The 11,031-nt window shown below is 29.3% G+C and overlaps 1 protein-coding gene across 1 annotated transcript in view; it reads left to right on the forward strand.

The window, feature by feature from the left end:
- LOC111679453 (small conductance calcium-activated potassium channel protein) overlaps nt 1-11,031 on the forward strand; it is a 319,785-nt gene that overhangs the window by 301,750 nt on the left and 7,004 nt on the right. The window contains 2 exon segments of the mRNA XM_046947022.1: nt 4,632-4,742; nt 9,577-9,704. Coding sequence (XP_046802978.1) covers nt 4,632-4,742; nt 9,577-9,704 — 239 coding nt within the window.

Raw genomic sequence — 11,031 nt, forward strand, 5'->3', positions numbered from 1 at the left:
CTATAGTCTAGTCTATAGTCTAGTCTATAGTCTAGTCTATAGTCTAGTCTATAGTCTTGTCTATAGTCTAGTCTATAGTCTTGTCTATAGTCTAGTCTATAGTCTAGTTTATAGTCTAGTATATAGTCTAGTCTATAGTCTAGTCTATAGTCTACTCTATAGTCTAGTTTATAGTCTAGTCTATAGTCTAGTCTATAGTCTAGTCTATAGTCTAGTCTATAGTCTAGTCTATAGTTTAGTCTATAGTCTAGTCTATAGTCTAGTCTATAGTCTAGTCTTTAGTCTAGTCTATAGAATAGACTAGTTCATAACCTATTTAATAGTCTAGTCAATAGACTAGTCATTAGTTTAATAATTTGTATATTCAATAGTCAAGAGTTCATTCCATAATCTTACTACAATTTCATTCAATTATCAATTTAAATATTAAATTTCCAGACCTGCCTATTTCTATATTAGCTTATAAACATAATGAGTGTCATTTATTCTCGCTCTATCTCTATATCACACGTTTACTACTTATTAACCATACACCTACATACACACACAGGTACACACGTAGTAAAAACATATCATCATATTCAATTCAATTTTATGTGCAAAAATACTATAATGAACTCTTAATTATAAACACACTTTCCGGAATATGCATATATATGTATGTATGTGTGTGTGTGAATAACCAACAAAAACACAAATTTATTTGCAAGTATACCCGTAAAGGAAGTGTTAAAATTTTAATGTTCATTTTTAAGCAGAGTCATACGTACATGCACAGACATAATGAAAATTGACTGAATTAACTAGATAAAATCAACAAGACACATGAAAATACTTTTACACACACACATACATGCATACATATGTAATGTATATGAGAAGAAAGAGAGACAAACAAAAACATCCTGTTGTAAGGAAAAAACTATACAACCACTTAACCGTAAATTCAGTATCTAGCACTCATACACACACGCCATTTTTCTACCGTGTTCTCACTAACTTACACATAAGAATAGTGTAAACAAACAAAAAAACCGTTACTTATACGTTATCATAGGAAATGCATTATTTTCATATGTATACGTTTTTTAAATATAAAAAATTGAAAAAAAAATACCCAGCGAACTGGTTTAAATTTTGAGAAAATTATTATTTTTAAATTATATGAAAGAATTTTTGGAAAATTTGGTAATATTAATTAAAAGGTTGATTTCAAGTTAAAGAAACTATAATTTTAAATTTTAGTTTCAAATCATTCTTAATTTCCGTTTCAATCCTACGTGTTTGTTGGGCTTATAGTTTGAGTTTGAAGACTATTGTTTGCTGTAGTAAAATGCCATGACATTTAAATTGTGTTTGACAATGATTACATCGTAACATACTACGTGTAAATACATTTCTATGGCTGTATTGTTAAAAAAAGTCTTAAAAAGCAAAATTAAATCTCTGTTTCATACATTTAAACCTATAAATGTTCATAGGTTTGTGATCTTAAATGTACATATGTATAAGTGTTCATTGTTTTCATTGTATTGAAATTAAAGGCAGTCGATAAAAATTTAAATAAAATCAACTTATATTAAACGTATTAACGTAATCGTTACTTTTACGGCACAGACAGTAAAAATAATACAAATGAATCCTTTAATGCAATAAAGGTTTTAATATAAACGGAAAAATGTGGGTAGGGGGTTTAAAACAGGGCTGTTATTGTTATTATTTAATGACAACAGATAAACGGGTTGAATATAATTGATGAATTGTAAAACTTATTAAATTGGAAAAAAATTATAACTTTGACCATATAAAGTTAAAGCCATTTTCTGGGAGAATAAGCAGCAACATATTTCTTTAGAAAAACTCATAAATTTCAAAAATTGTCATATAATTGATTCACAATTAATTGAAGAAACTTATTTTTTAAACAATATTTTAAAATTAATTTCTTCAAAATATTTCTTTTGAAATAAAATCAAGAGATATTTAAGACATTTTTTTTTTAATTTTCACAAAAATAAAAAGTTTTGAAATTTTGATTTTAAGTCGAAGTAAAATTTCAGTATTTAATTCTCATTGAACTTCTTCTATGAGTTCTCTTTTAATCCTTCAGAAGTGATGAAAATGAAAGAAGTTCTCTAAATTATTCTATTTGTTTTGTATATGTATACGTGAGAGAACAAGAAAAAAATTGTAAAAAGATCTTTGTTTGTTTCCGAATATTATAGAGAGTGTAAATTAAGATCTCTGTTACTCATAGAGTTCAACTTTGAGAAATCAACCCTTTTTGAATCAAATACTATTATTGGAACAGGCATGGGAAACTTATATTTTTAAATAATACTAAATAAAAAAGTTTAGCAAAAATAATATTTTTATTTATTGGCTTATCTATAGTGTAGTCTATTGAATCGCCTATGGAGTAGTCTATTACCTAGTCTATGATCTGGACTACTGACCAGTCTATTAACTAGTCTTTAGAATAGTTTAGAATAGAACTATTGACTAAAATATTGGTAGGTAATTGACTTATCTATGGTCAAGCCTATGTAAGAGTCTTTTGACAAAAGACCCTTTCAATCTTAGGACTTGTTTATTGAATAGTTGTCTGGACTGGTCTATTGACTAATCTATGGTAGTTAATTGACTAATCTATGGTCCAGTCTATGGAATAGTCTATTGACAAATGTGAGGAATAGTCTAATACCTAGTCCATGGACTAGGTTTTTTGAATAGTTTTCGGACTAGTCTAGGGACTGGTCTTTAGACATATCTATTGACAAGTATAAAACTAGGTATTTGACAAGCCTAGGACTTGGCAATTGACAAATTTATTAACTAGTCTAGGCAGAGGTCTTTGCACTTGTCTGTAGACAGGCCTATGAACTTTTATAAGGACTAGTCTCGTTCTTTAATGGACTCCTCTTTAGTCTATTGACAAAATATCGAAATAGTCTATTATCTAGTCTATGGAATAGATTACTGTATGTTCTATGGACTTGTCTATGGAATAGTTTAATGTCTGATATATGGTCTGGAACATTGAATAATCTATGTATAACTCTAGAACAAGACTTTTGACAGGTCTTGAACTAGGGTTCCCACAAGTCTTAGGCTTTTAATAATCCTATGACCTATTAGTTGACAAATTTATTGACTTCGCTATGCAGAGGTGTATCAGCCAGTCTTTGGATTACGTTATGAACTTTTCTTTGGACTAGTCTGTTGCCTCTTTAATTGATTCCTCTATGGACTAATCTATTGACTATTCAATTGACTATTCAGTCTATTAAAAAAAGCTCGAAATATTATCTGATATATTGAATAGATTACTGCCTGGTCTATGTTTTCATATACTTAATAAGTCTATGGACTAGCCTATGGACTATCTACGTATAACTTTAGAACTAGGCATTTCCATATCAAGTCTATGGAATAGATTACTGTCTGTTCTATGGACTTGTTTATTGAATAGTTTACAAGACTTTTGACAAGTCTTGAACTAGGTTTTTCACAAGTCTTAAAATAGGCTTTTAATAATCCTATACCCTATTAGTTGACAAATTTATTGACTTCGCTATGCAGAGGTGTACAAACCAGTCTTTGCATTAGGCTATTAACTTTTCTTTGGACTAGTTTGTTGCCTCTTTAATTGATTCCTCTATGGACTAATCTATTGACTTTTCAATAGTATATACTTAATAAGTCTATGTACTAACCTATGGACTATCTACGTATAACTCTAGAACTAGGCATTTGAGAAGTCTAGAACTAAAAAGAAGTCTAGAACTAGGTCTTCAATAAGTCTAGAATTCTAGAGTCTGTAGACAGATCTATTGACAAAGTTATGGCTTTTCTATGGACAAGTCTATTGACAATTAAATTGCCTATTATTTAGATTTTCTACAGTATAGTCTCTTCAAAAGTCTAATCTATGCACTAATATTCGTACTAGTATATGCACTGATCTATAGACCAGTTATGGTCAAATATATAGAAAAATCTGTGGTCTAATGAAAGTTTGTAATAATGAAAATTATGTACTTAATATCCTGTTGGGGTTCTGTGGATTTTTTTCGAAGTTAAAAGTACTATTATACTGAATTTCCCATGTCTGTCATAGTAATCATGTACTCACTTAGAGCAGCGGAAGGCAGAGAGCATTCAAATAAGCTCTTTTGTATTCTTTTTTAACGCGTACTCACACATATCGAAAAGAACATACAGAACCTGTCAGAGAACTAGTTTTTACTCTTTGCTTTTCACTGATTTCAAGAGATAAAAACTATTACATAATGCCAGTAAAGAGCAGGCTCAGTTGAGCTTTTTATACTTTCTTGAAATAAAGCTTTTATTTTCTTAAATTAAGAGATTTATGAAATACTTTTTTAATATAAAAATTATTAATAAACAAACAATTTCTTTATATTTTATGACTTTTAACTGTTCAATGACCTTTAGAACTTTAAAGAGACTACAAGACCAGGACCGTTAAAAAACAATATATTTATTTGAAAGAAAATTTTTATAAAATAAATCAAAAATAATTTTAAACTAAATATTTAATTTTTTTTATTCTTTTTTTCCCCCTCCCTTCCAAACCAAACAAAAAAAATATGATAATTTCTTTACAGGGCGCCGGTTGTACGGCTCTACTGGTAGCGGTTGTCTCCAGAAAACTGGAATTGACAAGAGCGGAAAAACATGTGCACAATTTTATGATGGACACACAGTTAACAAAAAGGGTATTTAAATCGTTTAATGTTTGTTTGTGTTAATGTTTTCAGTTCTATTTAATTAATACCTTTTTTTTGGGTTTTTAAATTATTTTAATTTTTTTTTTTTTAATTTAAAAACAATTTGTTTGTGTTGTTTTTCTGTATGTGTTAACCTAAGTTCTACTATTTTTTTTTAACAAAAATTACTATTTTTATAAATAAAAATATATAATTGTGTTTATTGTGAAAACAATTTAATTTAATTGCTTGCCTTACTTAAAAATTAAACTACAGAAAAAACCTTAACAAACCACCCACTCTATCATACACTTTCTGTTAAATAATTCTATACAAACTGTTTAAATTTGTATAAACAATGAAAAAAAAAAACTAAGTAAACAGCTTAATAAGTAAATATATAAAATAAAATTAAAATAGTTAAAACTATTTTGTTCAATGAAATAAAACTTAATTTATTTTTAATTGTAGTAGTTGTGTTATTTTAAATTGAAAAAAATATATATATATCTTCCATTCTGTAACCTTACTATTGTGCAGTAGTGTAAACGGCTACAGAAGTAATTGAATGTGTATAGTTAGTAGTAATAGTTGCCAGTAGTCTTTCGTCATATAGAGTATTTATTTGCCTTGTATTAACTTTTAGCTGCTGTAACTGTTTGAGTTTCTATTACTATAAAAACGACTACTATTTTATTTAAATTGTTATTTTAACTATTTTATTTTATTTGCCTTCACATTTTAATTGTCTCTCGTTTTTCTTTATTAAGTTTGTTTTTTTACTTTTTAATTCCTTTTTTTCTATCTCCTCCTGTGCATGTTTAATTTTACGTTTAACTGTTGCTTTCTGAGATTTAATTTTAAATTATTGGATTTGTGGTTTTTATTGTGTTTTACAGTTTTATTTTATTCTTATTTTGTTTTTTTTTTTTTTTTTGTATATATTTTGTTAATCAATATTGGAAAATTAATTGTTTGGTTTATTTTACTTTATGTGTATTGCTAGCAAGTTTTCTATAAAAATCTAAAGGTTAATGTTGACACTGTGTTGAGATAATGGCAGACAAATTGTTAATGTTTGTTTTGTTAAAAGATTTATTTCTAATGGTTTGGTTATTATTAGGATTTGAGGTTATCTAGCAAAGGATAGTTTTAAAATGACAATCAGAAAATTTATAGAGAAACATTAAAATACAAATTGAGGAGTTTCAAGTGTTAATAAGAGGATCACATTAAAATTGTTTAAATAAAATAAATAAGAGTGTTTTTTGTTTTAATTCCGGAATATTTCAATAATTTGTTGACATAAAAAAAGGATTTTCTGAAAGAGAGGTTGTACGAGGACAAGCCGATATATGCGCCTATACTTAAAGGAGAAACAGAGCCCCTTAACGTTTACATTACAGAATTTGATGGGGATACTAGTGATTATAAGTGAATTATTGACTTTCAAGTACTTTTCCGAAGGAGACTTTATATTAAAGCTCGGTTCGAAAGAGATATGAGCATTTAGAAAATTGTCAGAAATATTTAAACTTATACAAAACTAAAATAAGTGAGAAGTTATAGTCGGGCGAGTCCGACCACTCCTGTATACGAATAAAATGTGATTTAGTTTTCATAATAAAATATTTAAGTTGAATTATACCGTGCCTCAGATATACTAAAGCCATTATCTGTTTAATAAAACTGTGGATATTAAAGTAAAATTTTGATGGGGGCTTTTTAGAGGGGCTAGGGTCAAATGGGGCCCTATAATTATAAAGTTCATCGCGGTCATCAAGACTAGTATAGAACTTGGTTTTGCAGCTTTTTGTCGAGATACGAGTATAATAAACATAGTGCCAAATTTCATTGAATTGAATTGCGACCTGTAGTTTGATTGCAAGGTTTACAAGCTCTATTCGGGGGTTCAGTTATATGAGGTCTAGGTGAAATAATGGACCGATGTTAATCATTTTCAATAGCCTTCGTCTACGGTATAATAGAAGATCATGTGCTATATTTCATCAAATTATCTCTAAAATTGCGACCTGTAGTTTGATTACAATGTTTACAAGCCATATTCGGGGGTACAGTTATATGGGGGCTAGGTGAAATAATGGACCGATCTTAACCATCATGTACCAAATTTCATTCAAATATCTTTAAAATTGCGGCCTGGAGTTTGATTACAAGGTTTACATGGACAGACGGACAGACGGACGGACACAGCTAAATCGACTCAGAAAATGATTCTGAGCCGATTGGTATACTTTAAGGTGGGTATAGGACCAATATTATTGTGCGTTACAAACATCAGCTCAAATCCAATATATACTAAAGTGGTGTAGGGTATAATGAGCTCAAGAGTCCTATTTTGGGGGCACGGTTGTATCATGGCTTAATGAAATAAAGGACGATTTCAACAAATAGGCTTCATCCTTAGGGAAAAAGAAAAGTATGTGACAAAATTTCAGAAATTTATCTTGAAAATTATGACTTGTATCGTGCTCTCAAAGTCTAGGTGTTCACACAGACGAACAGTCAGACAGACGGACATAACTTAGAAAGTGAATCTGATCCAATTGATATAGGTTAAGATAGGGATAGGAACAAGGTTATTAAAACTACATACGGGCAAATGGAAGAACAAAGCTTAATAGACTCAGAAAGTAATTCTATGTGTTTTAAAGTAGGAGTATATCTCCCCATCAAGGAATAAAAAATCGCAAATCACCTAAAAGTAAAATTATTAAAACTAAAGTTAAATAAAACAACAAAGTCCTATCAAAATGTTCACAACATGTTTCCTTAAACTCTTAAGAGAGCATTCGACATTACCAAAGTCATTACGTAACAAAATGTTGGACTAGTTAAAACAATTAAGCTTTCTAGTAGCTTTCGTTTTGTTATACATACGTAACACGTAAACGAGACAGAGTTTCTGTGAGCTATAATACTCTCTTTAGCGATAACTCAATTTTAAACATCTATCATTAAAGCAGGTATAGGCAAGAGAGTTTTAATTTTGTTTGTTTTTTAAACATTGGGGGTGAAAGCAATGGAGATTTGTTGAGCTATCATACCCTGATCAAAATGGCAAAAAAAAACTTACTAGATTTCATTTCGACTACTACTTACCCAATTAATTCTCTTGTATGAATTTTAAAGAAGAGCCGCTCTGATCTTTAATTAAGTCAACGTTAATATCATATTATCTTATGACGTCCTTTAAGTACCCCGGAATTAAATCCAGTTTCATGCTGTATTACGTGTCAAGTAGTGTAAAGATGAATCTGTTGACCAGTTACGGTATTGTTTACTAGATCACCCAGGCATCTTTTTGCATCAGTTTGAGCATTTAAGGAATGTGTCTTTTGCTTATAAGAAAAGACCTTTCTTAGACCTCTAGAGGTATGAATCAACGTCGAAAAGTTTGTATTTTTTTGTCGAACTGAGTTGCTCTTTTTAGGATTTAAAATATTAAGTAATACAGGCTTTCCTATTCAAATTCAGTGAATATGGTTTCCTCATCTATAAATACGTTGGACTTTTCGAATAAAATTATCAATTCTACACCAGTCCGTGACTTTAATTAGAGAATATTGTATCTACTATATTAGATCGATTCCACTATTTTCCAAACGATCTTAACGCCAGCTGTTGTGCCAGCTGTTTCGCAGTATTTGGCTTCTTAGGTGTCAATACATCTTCAACTTTCAAATCACACAGCTGGTAACATCCTTCGTAAGTTTCCGGTTAAATTTAAGTGCCTTCACAATGTTCGTGTCGTTTTTAATGTGTAATTTTAAACATTTCCTCACAATCCGGATTGTGGGTGATGCCTTTTGGTTTCAAGCATTTAGATTTACGTCAAGTAAGGCAAATACATTTGGAGTTAATTACAATCAATATCTCCATTTGGATAATTACCTTTTAAAGTTAGGACTCTTGTGCTTTTGGTGTGGATTCTTCTTCGTCTGTTAGAGTCAATACATCCGTGGGGATCAATACATTTACGAGATAGGGCACAGAAAAGTATGATCTATTTCAAATTGAGCTGAAGGATCTATTGACAATTGCTCAGATTTAGTTCGGCTGTGATTGTTTTTGTTTAAATTATATTATAATTTCATACATATATGTAAAATGAAAACAAATTTATGACAGATATCTGATGCAATGGACCTAATTACTTGTATATTATACATGTATACATATATGTAAAATGTAAACACAATAATGATAGATGAGTAGAACCTGATGTAAAGAACGTAATTTTTTTTTTGTGATCCACTGCTCCAGCTCAAACGTGCCTCCAATGACATCATCGTGTTAAAATAATAACTTAAATTGCGATTGTGTAAGTAAATTTAAGCATATTTACCACTTACATGGTAATGAACATTTTTACTGAGATAATGCTATGATTATTACCAATTGATTAGTATAAAGAGCACATTTACACATTTTTGCAGTTCATAAAAAACGTACCAACTCTGCCAGACTTTCAACATATGTCAATATTTTAAGAATTTTATTTTAATTGCTACAATTAAAGATTATTTATTTTCCAATATATATTTTTGTTAAATTACTCTTCATCACCCTTTCTGTTTTTTTTTTTCTAATTTACTTTGCACTTTAAATATTATTTATATATTTTATAATTTATTTTTTTCTAACATCTTAAGTTTTTTATGGCTTATTAAAAAAAAACAAGAAAAAACAAAAAAGCGCTAACATGTATATGTATTATTCCCTTTTTTTCTTCTATATAAAAAAAATAACATAAAAAAAATAACAATAAAAAATCAAAACAAAAAAACAAAAAAAAACAACCAATATATACTTTTTTTAGCTGAAAAATGCTGCGGCGAATGTTCTTCGTGAAACTTGGCTCATTTACAAACATACAAGACTAGTAAAACGGGTTAATCCCGGACGTGTAAGAACCCACCAAAGAAAGTTCCTTCTAGCAATTTATGCGTGAGTATTCAAACAACAACCAAAAAAAATTCTAAACAAGCAACACCAAAAAAAACTGCAAAAAAATAGAAAACAATTTTTTTGTGTTAACAGCAACTAAACCAAAATTATTTACTAAAATCAAAAATATATATATATAAAGAAAAGCAAATAAACGAAAAAAAACAAAGTTAGAAGATAGTCATTTTTTTAAGTATATGTCTTTAACAAAAAGCAAAGCAAATCGATAGGATACTAACCAAACAAAAGAATGATAAAGCAAAACAAGAAAAATCACTAAATATTCTATGTTTCAATAAAAAGCACTTTCTTTTATATTGTGTGTTGGTTAAGCAGAATACCCATAGGGAAAACAGGAAACTGCTTGCCATATTTATTCTATGTACACACATACTAACACACATACACACATACATATGTACCTCCTTCCATTCGTAAAAAACACACACAGCAAGGACACTCAAGCAAGCAAGCAAACAAATTCAACTGCTAAGCAAACAATAAGAACATTTTTTAGATTGTCCTTGTTGTTGTCTACTATTGCTCCTTTTTTTTAAGATAGCTTGCCATTAGAGCGTTCGTTATGCGCCCTCGCTTTATATCCTTTCAACACAGCTAACATTTTTACATCTGTATGTACGTTTATAGGTACAACAGTATTTACAATTTGCTTTTTTAACATTACAATTTTGTGTTTTTTTTGTTTTTTGTGTATATATGTAAATGTATGTGTATTATAGTCCTGTGTATGTGTGTACATCACGTCCTGACCATTACTCTCTATGACTAGAGTGAAGCCTTTTATTCTTCAACTTTCTTTTTCTTAAACTACAGTTAGTTGTGTACAATAATTTATTAACACTTTATAGTTTTTTTTTGTATTCTTAAGCAACATTAGACGCCCTCTGACCCTAAATAGAATACTGTCTCGGTTACTAGCATAAGTAGTACTTATATGTATTAGAGAAGTAATAGCAAAAAACAACAACAATCACAATAGTAGCAGCACAATTAACTTCTCTATAAAAATGTTTTCTTTACTCCAACCATAAATGTGTTAATCTAACCATAATCTTACCATAACAGCAAAAGCTTATAGTTTATAAATTAAAACTTCTTCTCATATAGTTACATTGGGTTAGTATATACTGAGCAGATAATTAAAAGAATGTATTCCTATTTAAAAATTGTTGTATTTTATTAATAAATAGACTATAGGATAGACTAGACTATAGACTAGACTATAGACTAGACTATAGACTAGACTATAGACTAGACTATAGACTACACTATAGACTACACTATAGACTAGACTATAGACTAGACT

The sequence above is a fragment of the Lucilia cuprina genome, chromosome 3 (genome assembly GCF_022045245.1).
Source record: "Lucilia cuprina isolate Lc7/37 chromosome 3, ASM2204524v1, whole genome shotgun sequence".
NCBI lineage: Eukaryota > Metazoa > Arthropoda > Insecta > Diptera > Calliphoridae > Lucilia > Lucilia cuprina.